Source organism: Gossypium raimondii, chromosome 8 (genome assembly GCF_025698545.1).
Source record: "Gossypium raimondii isolate GPD5lz chromosome 8, ASM2569854v1, whole genome shotgun sequence".
Taxonomy (NCBI): Eukaryota; Viridiplantae; Streptophyta; class Magnoliopsida; order Malvales; family Malvaceae; genus Gossypium; species Gossypium raimondii.
In genome coordinates, this window is record NC_068572.1 from 53119421 (window position 1) to 53143970 (window position 24550).

Genomic DNA, 24550 nt, shown 5'->3' on the forward strand with positions numbered 1-24550 from the left:
TTCAACATCGGTCAATGTATAGTATCTAGGGACACTATTATGACTATGTGTCAATGTCCTCTTTTCATGAGTGCTATCAGAGCCAAGCCATTGAGTTCCTAAAAGTGACCACACTTCCACTCACATAGGTAGCTCCTATCAAGAGTATTCCCGTAATTATAACACTCTAATATATTTATTTTATGGGTTCATTAAGAGTGCATTACTCATCCTTTCCTTATCATTACGGGTACCTAACACTTTAATCTTAGGATGGATTTATTTATAGTGCTAACAGTCACATACTAATGATGTACTTTGTCTCATTGAACTCAAGACTTGACATTATACCAAGCGTTGAGTCGAGTTTCCATCATGGGTGACTCTAATTAATGGGGTTGAGTCCCATCCCTTTTGAGGTCCTTTTTACTGCATCACTAGCAAGACTTTTTGTCAAAGGATCTGCCAAATTTTCACTTGACCTCACATAATTAATAGTGATCACTCCATCAGAGATTAATTGTCGGACATAACTATACCTTAATCCAATGTGTTTAGACTTTTCATTATATACTTGGCTATATGCCTTTGCTAGAGTAGCCTCACTATCACAACAGATAGAAATAGGTGAAATTGGCTTAGGCCATAAAGGTACATCATAAAGCAAACTTCTTAACCATTCTACTTCTTTAGATGCAATGGCTAATGCAATAAATTCTGTTGCCATGGTGGAATCAATAATACATGTTTGTTTCTTGGAGTTCCAAGAAATGGATCCTCCACCAAGAATGAAGATCTATCCACTAGTAGATGCATGATATTCCAAACTTGAAATCCAACTAGCATCCGAATATCCTTCTAAAACTGGAGGATATCCATTATAACACAATCCATAGTTAATAGTTTTCTTTAAGTACCTAAGTACTCTATTCAAAGCTTGCCAATGCAAACTACTTAGATTACTTGTGTACCTACTCAATTTTCCAACAGCATATGCAATATTTGGTCTTGTACAAGTCATTATGTACATAAGACAACCAATTAGACTTGCATATTTCAATTGATCAATTTTCCTACCATCATTAGATACTAATTTTATTTGAGGATCCATGGGTGTAGATGGTGGTATACAGTTGAAAAGATTAAACTTTTTTAGCACATTTTCAATGTAATCTGATTGTGATAAAGCTATAGTGCTTTCATATTGGGTTATTTTAATCCCAAGAATAACATCTGCTACACCCATATCCTTTATAGCAAAGTTGTTTGACAATAATTTCTTTGTGTTTTCTATGTGTTCCAAATCCGTGTCAAAAATAAGCATGTCGTCTACATATAAGCAAATTATGAGACCTTTTCCATTTTCAAATTTTCTATATATGCACTTATCAGATTCATTTATTTTATAGCTATTAGCTAAAACAACATTGCAAACTTTTGGTGCCATCGTTTTGGTGCTTGTTTAAGTCCATATAAAGATTTAACAAGCTTACATACCTTATGCTCTTGTCCTGGAACAACAAATCCTTCCGATTGCTCCATGTACACTTCCTCTTCCAATTCACCATTTAAAAATGCAGTTTTAACATCCATTTGGTGAACAACCAAATTATATAAAGAGGTAAGTGATATTAAGAGTCTAATTGTAGCAATTCTTGCTATTGGAGCATAGGTATCAAAGTAATCAATACCTTGTTTTTGTGTAAAACCTTTGGCTACCAACCTTACTTTAAATTTGTCAATGGTTCCATCGACCTTCATTTTCTTTTTAAAGATCCATTTACAGCACATTGGTTTGGAACTTGATAGAAGATCAACTAAGATCCAAGTTTGATTTTCCATTATTGAATCTATCTCATCATTTATTGCTTCTTTCCAAAAAGTAGAGTCTTAAGATTTCATTGCTTCTTCAAATGTAATAGGATCAGATTCCGTATTATAACAATAAGGTATCTTATTGCATATACTTTCACCTTTTCCTTCTACAAGAAACATACTGAGATCTGGTCCAAAATCTTTAACCTTTTTAATCCTCTTACTTCTTCTTAATTCTTGACAAGATTCATCATTTTTATCAATTTGTTCCAAATGGAATCTCATTCTCATTTGAAGAATGAATCAATTTTTGTGGCAGTAATTGTCTTGATATAGAATTAAATTTATTTTCATAAAAATAACATCTCTTGATTCAATAACAATATTAATTGAAATTGAATCATTTGGTTCAATTACCATGAACTTATATGCCTTGCTATTATGTGCATAACCTATAAATATGCATTCAATTCCTCTTTCACCTAACTTTTTACGTTTAGGTGTTGGAATTTTGACAATAGCTCTACAATCCCAAACATTCAAATAATTAAGGTTTGGTTTTCTTTTCTTCCATTTTTCATAGGGGTTATTTTAGTTTCCTTATTAGGAACTCTATTCAATATATGACAAGTTGTTAGAACAACTTCTCCCCAAAAATCTTGTCCAAGACTTGAATATGATAACATTGAATTTACCATTTTAGTTAAGACTCTATTTTTCCTTTCAGCTCCACCATTTTATTGTGGTGTGTAAGGGGCTGAAACTTGATGGACAATTCCAGTGGATTCAAAATAACTTAGATTATAGTATTCTTCACCTCTATCCGATCTTAAGCACTCGATAAATGATTCACATTGAAGTTCAACTTCAGATTTATAAACTTTAAATTTATCAAGCGCTTCATCTTTTGAATGCAATAAATATACATAACAATATCTAGAACAATCATCAATAAAAGTAACAAAATATTTCTTTCCACCTAATGTAGGAGTATTATGCATGTCACATAAAATCACTATGTATCAAATCAAGCAATTTTGTTTTCCTTTTAACCTTAGGGAAATGGTTTCTTGTAATTTTAGTCAACATACATGTATTGCATTTTTCAATATTATTATTAAAACAAGAATTAAATCTAACTTATACATGTCATTCAATTTTCTATAATTGAAATGACCTAATCTATAATGCCACAAACAAAAGATTCAACCATATAAGTAGAAATAATATTTTTATTCTTATTAATAATATTGAGTTTGAACATACTCTCATACATAAACCCTTTCCCCACAAAAATTCTTCCCTTAGACAAAATAAACTTATCTGCCTCAAAAACAAGTTTGAAACCAAACTTATTCAATAGACTTCCAGACACTAAATTCTTCCTAACTTCTGGTACATAATATACATTGTCATTTTCACATTGTGTGAACTTTTTGAACATGCTTTTGTCTTTGCACACATGTTTGGTTGCTCCGGTATCGATCCACCATGTATTATCATCTTTTGCCATATTAATTTTAAATATCATTGTAATGAACTTTTCATTATTATCAGCCTTAGAAGATGATTTCTTCTTTAAAAATCGACATTCATTCTTAAAATGTCCCGGCTTTCCACAATGATAACATGAGCCCTTTTGTTTCTTTTTGAACTTAGGTGCTCTATTAGTTTGTTTGAACTTTCTCTTGAATGGTTTAGTAGTCTATACTTCCTCTGTAACATGCACTTTGGCATTTTTAGAATTTAGGTTCTAATCTTGTTTTCGATATTATTCTTCAATACGAAGATGATTTGCCAAAGCCTCAAGAGATATTTCCTCTTTCTTATGTTTTAGACTTCTTTTAAAGTCTTTCCAAGATGGAAGAAGTTTGTCTATTATGGAGGATACAACAATCATTTCATCCATTTTCATATCATATTGCTTAAATTGATTCAGCATCTTTTCAATATCACAGAATTGTTCCATAATAAAACAACTATCAACCATTTGATAATTATTGAAACGACTGACAAGAAATTTCTTACTTGTAGCATCTTCGGTCATGTATCTTGTCTCCAATTTGTCTCATAATTCTTTAGCGGCGACCTCGTTTTGGTAGGTGTCGAACAAACCATCAGATAAACCATTCAATATGTGGCCCATGCACATGTAATCAACATTGCCCTATTTTTGTCTTTCTCGGGTTGCAACAACATATTCATTTTCATTCTCTTTAGGTCTTGGAGTACCCAAAACATAAGCAATTCAAAGTTGATAATAAGAAGTGCATCTTTTTCTGCCATCGTCGACTATCAAACCAATCAAGTTTGACAAAGTTGGAAGCCAACTCCTTTAGTGTTCCACTTTCATGTGTTGTGGTAGTCATCATGAGATATAACCTTAAAATTGTTAGTACAAATCTCCGGTGAAGAAAATCTCAAACATACGAACGGAACTCGAACAAAAAAAAAAGAAATAGGACAAGGCTCCAAGGCGTGTATCAAATCACTATCTTTCAGGTTATATTCTCCCCCACCTATTTTCGGTGTGCAAATGAGTTCCAAGCAAATTAACCTCGAGGATACAATGAAGCCAATGACTATTTGAGTTTTGCACTGACGAGAATAGCCCACTACACACTGAGCAATGTATTACAAGAAACTCAATTTCTATAAAGGATTTTTGCAATAATACTTTATAAAATAATCTAATAATATTAGAAAATGAAGGAAGGAAAGAAAGAATATTAGAATTTGTTGGTGTGCTTTCCAAATGAAATCTCATTCCTATTTATAGGAATTTTCATGTCTCTTCATAGAGACATCTTTCACCAATAGGTGTCTTTCTGAATAATAATGTCTTTAAAATAAACACATAATTATTCATTTAATATTATAACTATTCAAATAATATTATTTAAATAGTTATATTATTGAAAAAAAATCAAATAATATAATTTTTGATTAATTAGACCTGGAACACTATAAATATTTGAAAATGTTCCAACAGGGTAAGCCTATTGGCTTGAGTTAGTTTGTCCCCTTGCTGTGGCTTTTGTTCTTTTTGCAATATTTAATGTGTTATTATTTTACCTTAAAAAATAACAAAATGAATAATTTTTATACTTAATATTTATTTTTATCAAACAACATTTTTATATTCAGTACTTAACTTTTACTAATTTAATAAATAATTTTTAAATATTAAATTCAATATTAAAAATTCTATCTTTAATTTTTTTGGGGGGTATATTAAGCTAAAGTATGGAAAGTTTGAAAAAGCATTTAGTTTGCACTTGTGGTAAACCAAATAGCAAAGTAAGGAGAGAAATAATACACAATATTTTGTAACATGGTTCAGTTCAACAATCCTGCTTTTGTGGAGTCTCGCTTAATGAATGGTTTTATTCAATAATTGTCCGGGCCACCTACAGAATGGATAAATTGCAACTCCAAAGACAATTGTCACAATCATTTACACAAAACAACCTCATATACAAATCATAAAACTCTCTAAATAATTCCTACAAGAGTCTCAAACAAAAGCAGCTAGAAAACTCAACAAAATAGTCAGACAAAGACACTAAAAAAAACAATAATTAGAGACACCATAGTGCTACCTATTTATAGACCTTTTCAAGTGATCATGCATTTTAATAAGCTTTAAAACTCTTATTTAAAATTTAATTTTATCATTTAAATTATCTCCAATACACTTAAAAAATAACTTAAACGAGATGTAATCAAGGTCATGTAATTGTCAAATATGCTAATCAAAGAACTTTGATTGCACTAGAATTGTTATTCTATCTGCTGTTCAAACATGGAGTAAAAGAAGTAATTGAAGTTTCTAACAAGAACATTTACGATTAGGCAATGGACATCTACCGTTCAGATGCTTGCCATGCCAGCTGCACAACAAGTGTGGAAAGCGAATGAGCATCTCGTTTGTAGCAAATTTGAATATCAAGACCCAAATATTGTATGTCTGAAAGAACTAGTTTCAACTTCTAGTATACATTATTTGTCATCTAAGCAATTTTAACCTTTCTTGGATGTATTCTTATAAACACAACAGTCGATGTAAGCCATGATAATCTTTGGAGAACCAAACAAATAAGGATCAAATAGCTATGTAACTTGGAATCACCATTTAACGTATGACGCAAAGCAATTAGATTTCCTAACATATCAAACAACATAGTTGCTCCACCATACATGTGCTGACCCCTATCCCAGGCAAATCCCAAACCAAGGTACCATTGTCATTGTTGAGCTATTATACGAACAATTGAAACAAGGGAATTAGATTTCAACTGTCTAGACACCATATGTGCATCATTCACACTCATTGAAGTCTAATATGGACACGTAAATGCCATTTTTGTTTTTATAATATACTTAATAATATTTTTCACCATATTTACTGAATCAGGCGATGTCCCATTATAAAGAGAAGATGAATTTGTTGCCGAATATTAATTATATGGAAGTGTTCAACAATAACACTAATATTTGCTCCAAACCAAAATGTTTTCACTAAGGAGCAAGTTTGGAATAAGTGATCAACCATCCCTTCCTTTATTTCACATTAATGGGTGTCGAATCCACCAATATAAACCTACGCCTAATTTGCAATTTAAGCAGTATAGGGAGTAGGGTCGATCCCTCAGAGACTGGGTTTACTCCAAATTGTTGCTCTCTTGACCAGATTTATGTCGGGGCAAATGCTGTGCCCAAGAAGTTCGGGGGGATAAAATTTGAAACCTGAAATAAATAAATAAAATGCGTAAAAAGTAAAAGCTGAAAATAAAATAATAAAAAGCAGTTAAATAAATCTGAAGAAAAATGAATTAAACTAAGCTCAGCTTTAGGCACGGGTTTTTCTCGTCTTTGAACTGATCCTCGAAATTAGATGAACTCCTCTTTTCCAATAAGCTAGTTATAGCTACCAAGGATGCCTCGGACACCAACTCTTCCTTGTGTAAATTAGTTATGGAACGTCCAATAACTAACTCTTACCGATCGAACAACCAACGAAACGTTCGTGATTTAGAACTCCGGCAACTTTGCGTTCTAGAAGAGCCTAGCTTGAACCAATGCCCTCAACCGTGTGGGATATTTAAATCCCGTTACTACTTCCCTTGGCGGAACCAAACAGCAATCCCCACTAGGCACGCCAATGTGTTCACGGAAAACCAATCAGACAATCGATCCTTTCGAAATTCCAACTGTACGTCTAATCACTAACTCAAACGACGTCTTTTTGACTTAGTGTTGATCTGACTTTGTGAGTTGACAAAATTATACTCTTAATCCGGAGAAATAATAAGTATTGGAATTTAGGAGTTAAATTGCTCGTAACTCACGGGTTTTGACGAGGCTAACTCTGACCTAAAGCTGAAAATGGATTTAGTTAACTAAGGTTTGGGGCATGTTGGTTTTGAGCATAATTGGAGAAGGTTGAATAAATGAAAAAAAAAGAGAGATGAAAGTAAGTGGTGAAGGTGACGCAAGGTTGGAAACTAATAGATGGAAAAATATAAGGAATTTATGTCAGTAACTAAATTTGCAAAAATGAAAGAAAAGATTGAATTGCAAGAGATAAAAGCTTAATTGAAAAACTTAATGATTAAAAACTTAATGGAAAAATTTATGAAAAGACTTGATGAAAAGCTTAAAAAGAACTTGATGCAAAACTTAATAAAAAAAACTTGGTAATTAAAAACTTGATAAAAGAACTTGATGAAAAACACTTGAAGAAAGAAAACACTTAATGAATAACTTAATTGAAAGCTTGATTCATGAATTGATGAATAAATGAACAATGTAGCCTCCTATTTATACTAGTGGTCTTGCTAAATTAAGAGCCACTAATCATAGAAAATCAAGGAAAAATATTAAAAATCCCTACATAATCTCCCACTAAGTCAACAAAAATTTCAGCTAATTATATCTTGGAAAAATTCTGCTTTGGCCCTCCTTCTTTGCTTCTTTCTTCAATCTAGACCAATTGTTTCCTTTTTCTTCTATTTAGCCCCAAATTGCATCCTTGCACAAAATTCAATATAAACATGGAAAAATTAGTGGTGCACGCTCATAAATTAACCAATTTAATTACATAAAATATAGACCCGCCTGGCCCGACGGCCCGCCCGAAATATGGGAGGGTTTGGGTAAACATATAGGCCCGAAATATGGGCTTGGGAAAAATTTTAGGCCCGTTTAAAAAATGGGCCGGGCCTCGGGCAAGATTTTTTTGGCCTGGGCCCGGCCCGAAAAATATTAAATATATATTTTTTATTTTTAAAATATAATAGTTTTTTTATTTTAAGTTTATTTACTTTCATTTCCTTGACTAGTGTTACAAAATAATAATAATAAAACATCAAGTTTGTTTTACTAATCAAATGTTAGATTTTGTTACATAAATTTATACAATTAATACAATTAATAATTTGATAAATTTACTAATCAAATGTTAGATTTTAGTACAACAATTAATACAATTAATACAATTAATAATTTGATAAATTTACTAATCAAATGTTAGATTTTATTACAAAAATTAATACAATTAACAATTAATAATTTGATAATTTTACTAACAATTAATTTTAATAACAATTAGTTTTAATTTTATTTAAAAAATAATTTTAATTTTAATTAAAAACGGGCCGGGCCGGGCTCAGGCCCATATTTTTTCTTTGGGCCGGGCCAGGGCAAAATTTCAGTCCCATATTTTGGGCCGGGCCGGGCCCGGGCCTAGTAAACGGGCTAAAAATTTTTTGTGAGCCCGGACCGGCCCATGGACAGGTCTAATAAAATATGTAACTTTAGCATTTAATCACACATTTTATTTAATCTTTCAATGATAAGCTAGTAGTACTAGTTCAACTAGTTTTTAGAATCAAAATGTACAAATCAATCTACAAATGCGAAATTATATACCGAGGGTTTACAAAGTAAGAATGTTCAAATATACCAAGGCCTTCACAAACAATAACATTATGGAAGTTAATTCCTGAAATCCATCAACATAAAATAAAACCCAAACATCAGAAATGTTTCTCTTATGATGTCAACTGAATTAGCCTTATGAATTAATCAACTGATGCGAAAAAAGCAAAAAAATAAAAATAAATAAAGTTTAGAATTGCTTCACATTTATCTGATATGGACAATTCCAGCAGTGACCAGCTTTTGAATCTTGCTCATTACCATAGGATTCTTAATGTGCTCCTGTGCTGCCTTTGGATTCTCTTGGAACTCAACTGATACCTGCCTCCCATCCCCAAGATTTTTCAGTGAAGCATACAAATGAAAAAGAATCCAAATATAATCATATTTAAAGTACACTACACCGATCTGAGAGAATATTCTGAATTTCTGGATCTTGCACAACCTTGGCCTACAACATAACACCAATTTAAATTTTAATTGGTTGCTAAGCAGCTTGTAGAAACCAAATGAAAAGCTAAAGACAAAAGAAATCTTTACCTCTCTTTCCTTCAATTATTCAGGGATAAAATCACCTCGACTAGCTTTATTAATCTGTTCTACATCTTTGGAACAAAATTGCATCAAACAATTTCTTATATAAGGAACTGTTGAAATAATAACACAAAAACAAGATAAAAACAGAAAGTTGCACGTACCTTCTAACACCATCTAGTAATTCTTGTCAACTTTTATGATTTTTGAAGCTGCATTAGTTATATTTTGTCCTAGTTTTTAGGCAAATAATTCTTTTAAAAAAATCAGTGTCGATTATCTTGATTTATAGCAGATTTTTCTGCATTTTAATTTCAAAATCTTGTTGTATAAATAAATGACTTGATTATTCATTAAATGTATGATTTCGACAACTTCTTTAAATGCTTTGAGTATATTGTTTTCCAACAATTCTTGTTTACTGAAATCATGTTTCAACCCTTCCTAGTATGTCTCTAAAGCTTTTGTCATATGTCTTCATGGACTGAATAGCTGTTGTATAAATTTTTTTTTTGGTTGGATCCGACATTTTGTAAAGGCAACACGTTTCTAAAAAACTATCCTAAAAATAGTTATTTCTCCTCAATTTGCAGAATGATCAAGAAATACCATTCTTAAAATACAAAGTCTTTACTTGAATGAAACATTTCATAATTCACTACGAATTATTTTAGACTAGAATAAAATTTAAAGATAGACACAAAAAGAAAATGATATAAATTTAATATTATCCTTCTCTTAAAATTCAATTACATTACTTAAATTCTCATATTAGTGTCTATATATAGAGTATTAAGAGGTATCTATGTATTTCTTTGAAATAATACAACCTTTTCTTTTAAAAAATTTATGAATAGTTGTATACATATAGACATCTCTCTTCAGTTTTTATATTACATTTTCCCTTTTTCATTTAAAATATACATAATATATATGTATATATATTATAGATAACTTTAAACTTTAATATTATATATTTTATTTGAAAATACTTTATATAATATATATATTATTACATATTATATACAATAATTCTCCATTTATGTTCAAATAAAACTTGAAATTATCTTCGGTCACTAATTGGTATATAGTCAAAAGTAGCATATGGCTTGAACTTTTGAAATGAAAGAAAAACATGAAGTATTACTTTCATATCACAAAATTATTTTGATTTCTATAAGGTAGCTTGTTAAAGGGCCATGCACTACATCTTGTAAATAGCAAGTACTCTCGGATTCTACCAGTCAATCCTTAAGAAGCGACCTTTAACTTTTCTACTTGCTTAAATTTGCTTATCAAAAGTGTCACAACACACTTCAATTATTTGATCATAAGCAATGAGTCTCATTAAGGACTATAAGTCCAACCTACTTGTTGTGAAATGAAATGTATCGGTCCAATATAAGACTTTATTAAAATGGTCTTTGCCCTCACTATTCTAAAACTATTTGCCGCAGTTGAAAATGTCAATCTCGTTAATATTTTCACTCCTGGTAAATCTTGTTAAAGTACCTTTCAACTCTAATACATATGATTTTCGAATAAAGAATATATTTAATTAACATTAATTATGACATAATAAGGTTTAGGTAAGATTATCTTTATAATTGGTAGCAATATCAGACTACTCATGGTCTTATTAATTTTTTCACTCAACAATGGCTTAATTAGGGGGCCAACCAACCTCTAAAATGTGGGCAATTGCTTGAGCTTTATTTTACCCTTTTCACCATATTTTTTATACGCTTCTCTCATATAATGAAGAATGGAACACATGTGAATTTGTAATTCTTGTATCGAATTTTATTTCGCTAAAAATTTCATTAAATTCAACATATTAAATAATGATAGATATCAAAAACAACATACCTTTTAATAGAAAGGCTATGATTCTTGTTGCTTTAATAACAATACAAATGATTTCAACTAGTCCATATATTTATAACATTGGGTTATCTATTATCTTCCTTTTCAATTTATCAATCCACCATTTAGTTTGAATTGTTTTTTGTTTTCTTTCCTTTCTCAACAAGTTTAATTTAAAAGGAAGATCCCGTTGAGCGGCTAACCATATAATTTACCTTTAAAATTTCTATTATCATTTAATAAAATACACCTTTTTCGTAATTTTAAATTATTGTATAGACATCAATTTTCATCTCATTATTTAACAAACATTAGGGATTTCACTGAAGAATATGATTTTGAAAGCTTAATTAATTACTAGCTTTAAGCAAGGACTCAATTAGATATTGTTTTATTATTATTAAAGGCTCATTGAATTATTTTTTATGTTACAATAACATTTAACATCAAAATCTCATTCTCCAAAATGCCAATAAATATAAATGTTTAAAAATTGTAAGTTATTATTAATTGAGTATTAGTTCTCTGGCATAGATATTGGGTTTGAGTGAGCTGAAGGTATTATCTTCCTATTTATAAATTGAGAGGGGCTATGAATAATTCTAGATATCATATCAAAAAGAACAAATATAATCCGAACTTATAAAGAGCCGGTGTTAATTAAAAATTGAAATACAAATAGTGCTTGAATTGATGATCTCCTTTATTTGCTATTAGCAGAAGAACTAATAATACTGCTGATTTTTTGGCAAAATTTGGCAGTGGTAATGATCTACATTTACATATTATAGATGCACCCCCTGAAGACTTAATGCCTATTCTATCCTGCGATGCTGCTGGCTCAGAGATGCTGCTAAGCTGGTTTAATTTGGTGTTCTGTTTTGAGCTTTGTCCTTTTCTTTATAAAAAAAAAATTAAATACAAATTCTTTTATCATTCTACCCGAAGTTAAGTTTACAACATATATGATTTTTAAAACGAGAAGGCTGTACTCCTAAATGTGTTCAACAGCTTGGGTAAAAATGTGAGAACAAAGATTTTAGCTTCTCAGGTATTGACAGTGAGAAAATTTGCTAAAGGCCATTGGAATAACCTCAAAATCTTTAAATTATGGCATTTGTCTCTGTTTATATGTTGTTTGAATATAAGACTTATTGTAGTTACATATTTTACATCTTGACACCACTTTCATACTTATTCGAAGCAGTGCCAATCTAAACCAAGCAATCAAACGTTAAATTGCTTGTGAAATCATCAAAAAACAGAACCCAAATCTGAAAAATATGATTACTTACAAGCCAGACGTACAATTGCATAGGAACCGAATTGGTACATACGTGTTTAGGTTATTTATTGGCACCAGCATAGTGGTTGACAAAAGCCAAGGAAATGCTTGTCAAGTGTGCAACTTTCTCAATTAAAGTCCTCATATTAGCTTTGACATCTCCATCAGTGGCGGTCTCAGAGAAGCCATCCATGCAGGTATCTTCATCAGTCAAAGCTGCACTCACCCATGTTTGAATATCACTCATGCGGAAAGCAAAGCTTTTGCCTGCAGTCTCATCCATTTCAACGATAGACCTTTTGAGTTCATCAATCGAATCACCTATTTCTTCCACACAATCCTGGAGAGCCTCAGTCTCTATAGGCTTTAAACCCTGTGTTTTGGAGATGTCGGTAAGGTTCTTGGAAGCCAAACGTGTTGAGTTAAGCGCGACGAAGAGGGACTTGGTGGTTAATGTTTTGGGACTGTCTTGGATTTCAGCTGCATAGCTAGAAAAGGTGACGAAACACAAGTCAGGGTAGGTTGTCGCATCACACCAAGTTTTGATGAACTTTGTATCTGTTTCAGAGCTGGGGAATTTTCTAACCGCTAAGCACAAGCTTGGGGAAGTTGTAAACAGGGCAAAAATGAAGATAGCTGCTATTGAAAAGTATGAACCAATATTTGCCATGTTTCTTGCTCTTGAAATTTCAGCAGAAAAGTTTTGAGAGAGTGACAAATATTGGGGAAGAGAGGGATCTTAATGTATAGAAAAAGGCTCGTGATTAAGAAAGGAAGGTATGACAAATGAAGCCTATAATTCCAAGTTAAAATCGTATTGTGACAAAAATAATGTAGATTTTGGATCTTGGCTATCACAACTTTTTTCCGTTTAAAATGATTAAAATTTACACACCTCATCTCATTTGGTTATTTATTGCTTCATTTGAACTGGTTTGCTGTTATTTCCTATTTTTTATACTAATTTATTTGATAGATTCTCTTAATCAATACTACTAATTTAAAAGCTAAAGCTGTCAATTCATATTTTTGTATCTTGTTTTTTATTCAAATTTCTCTCAAATTTGAGTACATTTGAGAAGGGCGGGCAAAATATTAAAAAAAACTCAATTTTTAAAAAAATTATCGAAATGGGCTGGGTAAATAATTATTTATCGGAATGATCCAATTTCTCCGAAAGCGCGTCGACATCAGCACGATATCAGGGGACGTGACAGGAAAACGCTTCCTCAAGGAAGCGCTTTGCCTACGTGGCAACAAAGCGCGCGTGAACAGTAGCAACGACTACTTTTTTGACCGTTGGTGACGCCCCCCAACGGTAAAAAAAAAAACTATAAAACCCCCCACCCTTTCATTTTTTCACAAATAAATCCTTTCTCTAATTTCCTCTCAATTTGCTCTCAATTTTCTTTCAAATTTCTCTCAAATCCCTATTTAAAAGAGCTTTAATTTTTTAATTATTTTAAAAAAAATTAATTTTTTTGAATTTTTTTAAATCGTAAATATTTGTACGAATTTAGCAATGGCCGAAGAATTAATTCGTCTTGATGACAAGCACATATTTGTCGAACAAATGAAAATGGTAAGTGTTAAATTTAATTTTTAAATATTATTTAAGATTTTTTATTTATGCAATTTTAAATAATTATTAATTTAATATTTGTTATAAAAGTCTGTAGATCGGATATTGCAATGCTATATCCGTAATATGCATGGTCCTCCCTCACCGTTGGTAGAGAATTACCTACGGGAAGCGGGTTTTTGGCACGTGGCGACGGTAGGCCAGGGATGCAAGTTAGACCCAAAACTTATCAGTGCGTTGATTGAGAGGTTGAGACCTGAGACGCACACATTCCATCTTCCATGTGGAGAGTGCACTATCACTTTGGAAGATGTGAATCTGCAATTGGGATTGCCGGTGGACGGGTACCCAGTCACCGGGTCTGTTCAATCTGGCGATTGGGGAGCGGTATGCTGCGAACTTTTGGGCACTATTTCGGAGAATATTAACGGAGGTCGGATTGAGATGGGCTGGTTATGAGACACATTCCCGGATCCGAATGATGATTCAACTAAACTAGAAAGAATCCAATATGCTCGGGCATACATTCTTCAGATAATTGGAGGTTATCTAATGCCGGACTTGTCACGGAACCTCATACATCTAAGATGACTGCTGAAACTCGTTGATTTTAGAGCAACCGGTGAATAGAGTTGGGGGTTGTTCGTGTTGGAAACACTGTACCGGGAGATGTTCGGGGCGACGCGACAGAATAAAGCGAAAATCAGAGGTTGTCTGTCACTACTGCAGTCATGGGCACGGTTTCGCTTTCTATTTTTACGTCCTCGAGTGGACCACCCATATACATTCTCACTCATAACGAGGTAAATTTTATATTAGATTTTACAATTATTACGTAGATTTAAAATATAATAGTATGCTAAAAATTTATTTAATTAGGTGGAACCATCCGGCAAGTTATGTTGGATTACCTAGCTGTCTTGAAGATATACAGCTTCTATTAGACCAAAAGAAAGAAGCACAAGTAAGTATTAAATAAAATTGATATTGCCTATAGTAGTTGGAAGCAACGTGCCTTAGGCAATACTGATGGTGTGTGCGTTGCCATAAGCTTCCCTGTCGATCAATTGCAGCTAGTATGCCGGTGCCCCGATCCGAAATAACACAGATGTCAGGTTGGGGGCACACATGCCTCCTTAAACTAGATAGAAAGAAATCTTAGTCATCAGCTGACTCCCCCGGTGTTATTGCAAACGCAAGTGGAAGAATTCTCCTACTGTCATCTTGTGCCACTGCTACCAATAGCCGATGGGTATATCTACCGAACATAAAGGTACCGTTAGTTTGTACCAATGGTTTGCAGTATGGAAATGAGTCTCGACATTGCTTAAAGGTCCAAAACAGGCGTTTGAACACTTGGCATCCATGTAGCAATTGGTCGTTGTAGTACGCATGTTCGGTTTGAAGGTCCGTTATGCAACCTGGGACGTATCTCTCAGCACTTGACACCACTGTCATATTTTATTATATAAAGCGTCCCACCCACTATGCATCTTTTCCAACGCCTTCTGTTTAGCTATCCAAGCCTTGCGGTAAGAGGGCGTGTACCCCATTTGGCTACGAATATTGACAATTAACATCGGCACCGAAGTCTTGGGATCTGCCTTCACCGTGGGCAGTATCAAGCTAGCTAACATAGCTGAATCCATCTTGGGATGATCTTGTGAAATACCTATAAACGGAGTACATTAAATAACGCAACATTACATAATAACAATATTATTTAGAAACCCTAAATATTGTACCTGCAGCACATGTATGTGGACCTTTGTGCTTTTTAATCTCCTATAACCCTGTCCTTTTCCTTAGCGAGGCGTAAATTTTCCATGAACATGTACCATCTTGTATTGCACACTTCGCCTCAAATTTATCAATTTTGGACTTAACGGCATGGTAGTTAACGCTGTTATTGATGCTATGTTGTTTCAAAGCACCAATAAAACTATCATTGTTGGAAAACTAATTACTAACTTCAAATTCACCTGAATCCAGTACCGAAATTATATGATCACGTAACCGATGTGGTAGGTCTAGAAACTTCAACTCATCATCTGCAGACAGATTGACATTATACATGTGGGCTGGAGGTGAGTATGCTCTGAATCATGGATCTTCTTCTTTATCTCAACCCCCTTCAACATCTTCAAGTTTGGTTGGAATAGGCTCCGGTTCAGAAAATAATCCAACTTCTGCACCATCGGTCCCGGGCTCTCGAGGTTGGTCCACATCAGAGTCATCTTCTAACCCACCATCATCTACAACGTATGAGGTCCCCTCACTAGTGGACGTTGTAGGGAGTACATCATCCCTTCTTCTGTGCGTTTCATAACGTCTCCAATTGGATGTAGATTGCCAACCAGTAGAAGTTGATGCCGTTCCCTAGTACGTATTTCCAGTATCAAACATCGACCCACCGAGGTGCATGTCCCATCCACCGATAGGGTGTCGTACAGAGGTTGTGTATTCCACGCCGCTACCAAACATGGGCTGCTCCGTGTTTTGTAACCCACTAATCGAGTGTCGGGAAGGGGTTACGCATACCTCTCGAACACCAGTCGCAAGTGCATCATTTGGCGATGTAAATTGTACATATAACTCAACATACGGTGCTCAACTAGCGAGATGAGTCTGCACCATTGCCTCCAAGCTATGAGCACCTTTTATGTCGAACGAGTCATATGTCACCGGATCAACAGAAGAACAAAATCGATACGTAATAGACAGAACTTTCATTGGCGTTGTGTCGAATATTTTACGCCTAATTCTTTTACGAAGTTCTATCAAATCTATGTTCTGGTTAAAAACCAATCGCACTGTATTCTCTGACAAAAAAACAATACCGTTCTCAGTGTGGCAAACTTCACCATCATAGTAGATAACAGCACTAATACGTTCACTCATCTTCAATTTCTATCCTTCTTAGCCTCTCTAATTTTTTTTTTTGCTGTAAGTAACTTATGATATCTAAGGGAAAATTTTGACTTATTTATAGCCTCAGGCCATGCGCCACTATAGCAAAAGCGCGTCCACATGGGAGCTTCTTTCAGTATTTCTGCTGACAAAGCATCCTGCTTAAAGCGTTTTTGACACTGTTTACTCATAAACGTCTACTCAAAATTATTTTTTCAAGAGCTACTGTAGCAAAAGCGCGTCCACATGGAAGCTTTTTTCAGTACTTCTGCTGACAAAGCATCCTGCTTAAAGCGTTTTTGACACTATTTGCTCAGAAACGTCTACTCGAAATTATTTTCTCAGGAGCCACTGTAGCAAAAGCGCGTCCATGTGGGAGCTTCTTTAAATTAACAAATAATTTAATTATGTAACCGTAAACCTCAAACCCTAATTTATTTGAGTTTTTTACTTAAAAACCCTAAACACTAAACCCTAAACTAATTTATTATAAATTTATAATTAATTTACTCAAGTAACCGGGCAAAACACTAAAAAAAGCCCAATTTTTAAAAAATTTACCGAAATGGACCCAGTAATAAAAAACCCTAAACCCTAATTTATTTATTTTTCCTTAAAACCCTTAACTCTAAATCCTAATATGATTTTTAAATTTTATTTAATTAAATTACTCAAGTAATCCTAAACCCTAATTTAATTAATTTTTTCTTAAAAATAATAAACACGAAAACTAATCCAATTTTAAATTTTTTTAATTAATTTAATTGACAGACCCTAAACCCTAATCCCTTATTTATTTAATTTTTTCTCTAAAACCCTAAACTTAAAAATACCAAAAACCTAACCTTAACCCTAACCCTAACCCTAACCCTAACCCTAAACCAATAACCCAAAACCCTACCGCAGGAGACACGGGCAAAACGTGTCCCTGAGGAAGCGTTTTGCCTACTTGGACATAAAGCGTGCCCTTGATGGAGCAATTTTTGTCCACGTAGGCAAAACGCTTCCTCAGGGACGCGTTTTCCTACCACGTCCCCTGAAATCGCGCTGACGTGGACGCGCTTTCTGGGAAATAGGGTCATTCCGGTAAATAATTTTTAATCGGGCCCATTTCAATAAATTTTTTAAAAATTAAACTTTTTTAAGTGTTTTTCCTGAAAAAGGCAAAAAATTGCTCATTTTCTCTTACTTTTGAATATTACCCCTAAAAGATATGTTTTAAAGAGCATATTCTGACGGCTTACACTATCTTAATTTTGTCACTCAAACAATCTTTAAAAAAGGTAAACAATCAATAATCAATGTCGGCTTTTGGAAAATGACTTGACCACAAACTTTTCTTATTTTAAAAAGAAAATTAATTAAACTAATATATGGCTGTCAAAGTTGTTGATAGACTTTCTCAACATTTAAAAATCAGGTTGAATTATTGATGTTGTTAAAAAATTTCTATTTATGCCAGAAATACCATGTAACAAGAATTTAGTAAAAAATTTTAATGATATTAGTTAAATTAGAAAAGTAATTTTTAAAATAAAAATAGGAAAGCATAGTTTAATCAATATATTAAGCACCTTGAATGATAAATTTAATTGGAGAAAGAAAGCAACATAAGAAGGACTAATAATGCAGCCAGAACATATGAATTAAAATAAAGTTTGGAAAAGATTTGATTTTATGAGCAGAGACCCTACTTTGATATCCTAATCTCATAGCACCCGGTTCTCATGGAGATAATACAATTAAATAAAGAACAATGATAGAAAACCAATGACACCATACGATGAAGTTCAAATTTCAGATATGAAGGACGATAGGGTGTGGTGATCAACGTTAATTTAAAGGGTTTTTCTTGCATCTAACATTTATATTTTTTTTAATTTAATTCTTTTTTAAGCTTATTTTAATCATTAACTTTTTTAACATATTAAATTTCATCATCAACTATTTGAAAAAGAGTTAAAATGATTTTTAACAGAATTAATGACTAAAATATTAAAATTTTAAACTTAGTAGCCTACATGACAATCCACGTGCACTCAAGCTAATTTTTTTAACTTTTATGAATTTTGATTGATTTTTATATTTATAATTTAGAAATTATTTATAGTCTTGACATATAAGACAAATAGTGCTAAGTTAGCATAAATTGCACATGAACTATCATGCGGGTTGTCATACCAATAATGTTGCATAATTAATGTTTTAGTTAGCATTTTCGTTAAAGAAAAACTATTTGATTCTTTTTAAAGGTTAATAACCAAATTTAACTAAAAAAAGAGTCAAATTGACATAAAATGTAAACGTTGAGGACTGTCTTTATATTATGCTTTTCTTTTGAATAAATACTAAAATTATACATGAATTTTGATCCAATTTGCAATGCTCTATATCAACTTTAATTTGGTGCATTTGTGTATCAAACTTTAATTCTAGTTCAATTTTATATTTCACTAACCTCATTATTTATATGGTACAATTCAATTAAATCATATGTAAATTGCTCACATGACATTTTATTAAGTTAAAAAAAACAGACAAATTTAAATACTTCCACTTGGATTTTTGAAAAATAAATTTTCGAGGGAAATAAGAAATCATTTTCCCAATGTGTTTATTTTCTTAATTTAGGTGGAAATAATTTAAATTTGTTTATTTGTTTTAACATAATAAAATGGCATACTAGAAAATTGCACATGATTTAATGGAAAATTGTGTCACGTATATAATGAGTCTAGTGAAATGTGAAAATTAAATTAAAATTAAATTTTAATACATACAAATACATCAAATTAAAATAATGTATAACAATACAAATAGTATCAAAATCCATATATAATTTTGATATTTATTTTCTTTCTTTTAAGAGGAAGGTTCTTTAATGTTATTTTGCTATAAAATAGAACTCATAACTGTCCTCACCAAATTAAGAATCTCACATCCATATGATTGCATCAATTATTTCGTTATAATCTCCGCTTCAGATTTTTAAAATGATGGACGATAAATATGAAAATATGCATAATTTAAATTTTACTTTTAATATTTATATATTTTTGTTAATTTATTTTTAAATTTTTAGTTAAATTTAAAATTTTTAAAAATTTAACAAAAATACTTACTAAAATATTAATTTTTAAACTTGCTAATTTACATGTAATCCATGTGTAATTAATGTTAATTTTGATTTTTGAATATTTTATAATTTTTAAATTATTTGTTAATATAGCATATAAGACAAACAATGGCATGTCATTATAAAGTACACTTGTGGGTTATCACACTAATATCGTTAAAAATTAATGTTTTATATGTATTCATGAAAAAATGATTATACTGTTTTTAAAAGATTGAGATCAAATTAATTCATAAAAGGAAAAATTAAATTCAAAAAGATATAAACATTAAAAGTTAAATTTATAATTATGTGTAGGAAAAAAACAAAGCCTAAACATCTATTGTGAGGGTTTTTTTCATTTTTCTTTTTTGTTAATTAACTTGCGTGCTGGACATGAGTTAAATATAGCGTCACGCATCTCCCTCTCCATGAAGTCGTTATCCTCATAATAAATCATCATTTGTCTATGAAGAAGATCTCTGGTAAAGTTGCTAGTTTCCTACTAATTTCAACTTACGTTTCAAGAATTATATGCTGTATAGACTCGAAAATTATAAATTATAAAAGTAAAGTGTCTTTGAATTTTTTTTTTGTCAATAATAGTTATGCAGAACATGAAATGTTTCAATTGTTTTAAATTAGAAGGAATCTAAAAAAACCATTCAAGCAAGAAAGTGACAAAAATAAATAAAAATAAAGAACATACAGATTTTATGTGAAAATCCTTTCGGGAAAAAATGACGGGCAGAGGAGGAGAAAAGTCACTGTCAAATTCGAATTTATTACAAGAGGAGTAGACTATGTCTATTTATAGGCTTGTAAAACCTTATTCTAATAGGAGTGAAACTTCTTATTCTAATCAATATCAAATAGATGGAGTTTAATAAAATTTAAAAAAAAACTTATTCTAAAATAAAATAAAAGAAGTATAATTCTATAGGGATTTTACTTTTATTTTATTTTACCACTGTATTTTATTTAAATAAGGATTCGGGTCACTTAATTCTAACAACCTCCACATTGACACGAATTCTTTATGAACAAGTTCTTCATCGCGAACTCTCAATGAACAAGTTCTCCACCTCTTCCATAAAACCCCTTAAGGGTTTAACTTCAACAATGAACACCAACCAAGTCTAAGCAATGCTCAAACTTGATTATAGGAAGTGACTTAGTCATCATATCTGTAGGATTTTCATGAGTACTAATTTTGCTCACAACAATATCACCACGAGCAATAATATCACGAACAAAATGATACCGAACATCAATGTGTTTTGTTCTCTATTGAAACATTTGATCTTTTGTAAGGAAGATAACACTTTGACTTTCGCAAAATACTGTATTGATTTGAAGGTCTTCAATGAGTTCACTAAAGAGTCCCTTCAACCAAATAGCTTGTTTAAAAGCCTCAGTAATCACCATGTACTCAGCTTCAGTGGTAGACAAAGCAACTGTAGTTTGCAAAGTGGCTTTCCAACTGATTGCACAACCTCCGATTGTAAAGACATAACTTGTAAGAGATCTTTCTCTATCAAGGTCTCTAGCAAAATCAGCATCAACATACCCAATGACTCCATCTCTAGTTCTTCCAAACTGTAAGGAAACATCAGTAGTACCTCGTAAGTATCTTAAAATCCACTGAACTGCTTTTCAATGTTCTTTACCGGGATTCACCATGTATCTGCTAACTGCACTGACTGCATATGATAAATCTGGACGTGAACAAACCATAGCATACATGAGAGATCCCACTGCACTAGAGTATGGAACATGTGACATGTACTCAATCTCATCATCTGATTGTGGAGACAAAGTCGATGAAATTCTAAAATGGGCTGCTAAAGGAGTACTAACAGGCTTAGCATTCTACATATTAAATTTGCAAAGAACTTTCTCAATGTACCACTTCTGACTTAGGTACAATTTACTTGCTTTTATATCTCTGAGAATCTCCATACCAAGTATCTTCTTTGCTGGTCCCAAATCTTTCATCTCAAATTCTTCACTAAGTTGGGATTTTATCTTTCTTATCTCTCATTTATCTTTCGCTGCTATCAACATGTTATCAACATAAAGGAGTAGATACACAAAAGAACTATCACTGGTTTTCTTAAAGTAAACACAACTGTCAAAGCTACTTCTTTTAAAATCATGAGAAGTCATAAATGAATCAAACCTCTTGTACCACTGTCTTGGTGACTATTTCAAACCGTAAAGGGACTTTTTGAGAAGCAAACATAGTCTTCTTTTTTTGAGACTGTAAAACCCTCTGGTTGTTGCATGTAAATATCCTCCTCAAGTTCTCCATGCAAAAATGCAATTTTTACATCTAACATCTCAAGCTCCAAATCATGCATGGCCACAATACCAAGCAAAGCTCGAATCGAACTATGCTTTACAACTGGGGAGAACACATCTGTGAAGTCCACTATTGGAATTTGACTGTAACCCTTTGTAACAAGCCTTGCTTTATATCTAGGTTCTTCAACTCTTGGAGTCCTCTCTTTCTTCTTAAACACCCATTACGAACAACCTTTTTACCTTTAGGAAGTTTCTCAAGATCCTATGTTTTATTTTTGTGTAGTGATTCCATCTCCTCTTGCATAGTAAACATCCACTTTTCTGAGTCTTCACAACTAACTGCCTTAGAATAATTAGATGGCTCTTGGTTTGCATCTATATCTTCAGCCACATTTAAAGCATAAGAAACTAGATCAGCCTTGGCATACTTCTTTGGAGGCTTAATTTATCTTCTAGTTCTGTTTTTGGCGATAGAGTATTGTGGTGAAGAAGTAACTCTATTTTGAATTTTTGTACTGGCTTCAATAGTCGACTCTGTTGTAGATTCTGGATTAATCTAATGCTCCACCTACTTTTGATTTTCTTTATTGGAAGAGTATTTAAGAGATAAATTAGGTAGCATAGCAGTTTCATCAAAAACAACATCTCTACTAATCACAACTTTTCTATTTTCAGGACACCATAACTTATACCCTTTTACACCAGCTTTATATCCAAGAAAAACACATTTAATGGATCTCGGTTCCAATTTTCCATTAATAACATGAGCATACGCAGGACAACCAAAGATCTTTAAATCAGAATAGTCAGCAGGATTACCAGACCATACCTCTTGTGGAGTCTTTTTCTCAATGGCAACAGATGGAGATTGGTTTATTAAAAAACATGCACTAGAGGCTGCTTCGGCCCAAAATAACTTTGGTAAGTTGGCATTTGACAACATACATTGAACCTTATCCATGATCGTTCTATTCATTCGTTCTGCAACGCCGTTCTGCTGTGGAGTATGATGAACTGTCAAGTGTCTCACGATCCCTTCTAACTTGCACAGTTTATTAAACTCATCAGAACAGAACTCTAAGCCATTGTCTGTGCGGAGATATTTTATTTGTTTTCCCGTCTATTTTTCAATCATGGTTTTCCAAAACTTAAATGTGGAAAACACATCGCTTTTTTGCTTTAGGAAGAACGCCCACACTTTTCTGGAAAAATCATCAATAAAAGTTGGCATATAATCAGCTCCACCTCTTGAAGGCACTCTGGATGACCCCCACAGATCAGAATGAATATGCTCTAATGTTTCTTTCATGTTATGGATTCCTCTGGAGAATCGAACTCTCAAAATGCAGTGCTCACAGAACTCCTTGCCCATCAAGAAGTCATCTTTTGCTCAATTCTTGTAATAGCCTGATTTCGACCCTAATTGGACATAGTGGTTTCGGGACCACAAATTCGAGTCAAAAAATATTTTAATATTATTTTGTATGTTTATTATGTGTAAATTTGATTGTGTAAAATTTTCGTGTCTTAATTTTATCGTTTAAGTGACCGATTAAAGAAAAAGGATTTAATTACATAAATAGTAAAAGTTGCTAACTAATTGTTAAAGTGCTAAATTTATTTGTTCTTTTAGTGGTAGGTGTTTATGTTGTAATTATACCATGAGTTATATTGATGGACTGTTATGTATATTGTATATAAAATGTGTATATTGAATTATAAAGGTTATTTTGGTAATTATATTAATTATGCTAATATAATAAAAATAAAATAAAAAATCACATGCATGTTCATCTTTAGTAGCCGAAATTATCTAAGGAAAATAAAAGAAAAGAAAAGCTACATTCGGCCTTTGTCTGGCTCAATTAAGGTATGTAATTTGTTCGATTTTTGATAATTTTTACGTTTTTGATATCGTTGCTAAGTTATCTTCAAAGCCCATGTTTCAATTTTTGAAATTTATGATAATTTTGTGTTTTTCCATTGATGATAGCTTGTGATTTTTGTTGTTTGATGGTGAAATATTAAAGATATGTGAAAGATTAATATGTTTTGTCTTTGAATTTTTGGTGAAATTGAGTAATTAAGGTTAAATTGTGAAAATAAATTTTTGAGGGACTAAAATGCTAAATAAATGAAAAATATGGACTTGTATGGACTAGGGTAAAATTCGGCCTAAGCATGGTATGTGTGAATTTTGTGTTTTATGTAATAG

General features: G+C 32.3%; 1 protein-coding gene across 1 annotated transcript; it reads right to left on the reverse strand.

The window, feature by feature from the left end:
• Positions 1-12219: 12219 nt before the first annotated feature.
• Positions 12220-13256, reverse strand: LOC105792106 (21 kDa protein). Its single transcript, XM_012620510.2, has one exon. The coding sequence runs from the start codon at positions 13089-13091 to the stop codon at positions 12483-12485; it is 609 nt and encodes a 202-aa protein (XP_012475964.1). The 5' UTR covers positions 13092-13256; the 3' UTR covers positions 12220-12482.
• Between the last annotated feature and the right edge of the window lie 11294 nt (positions 13257-24550).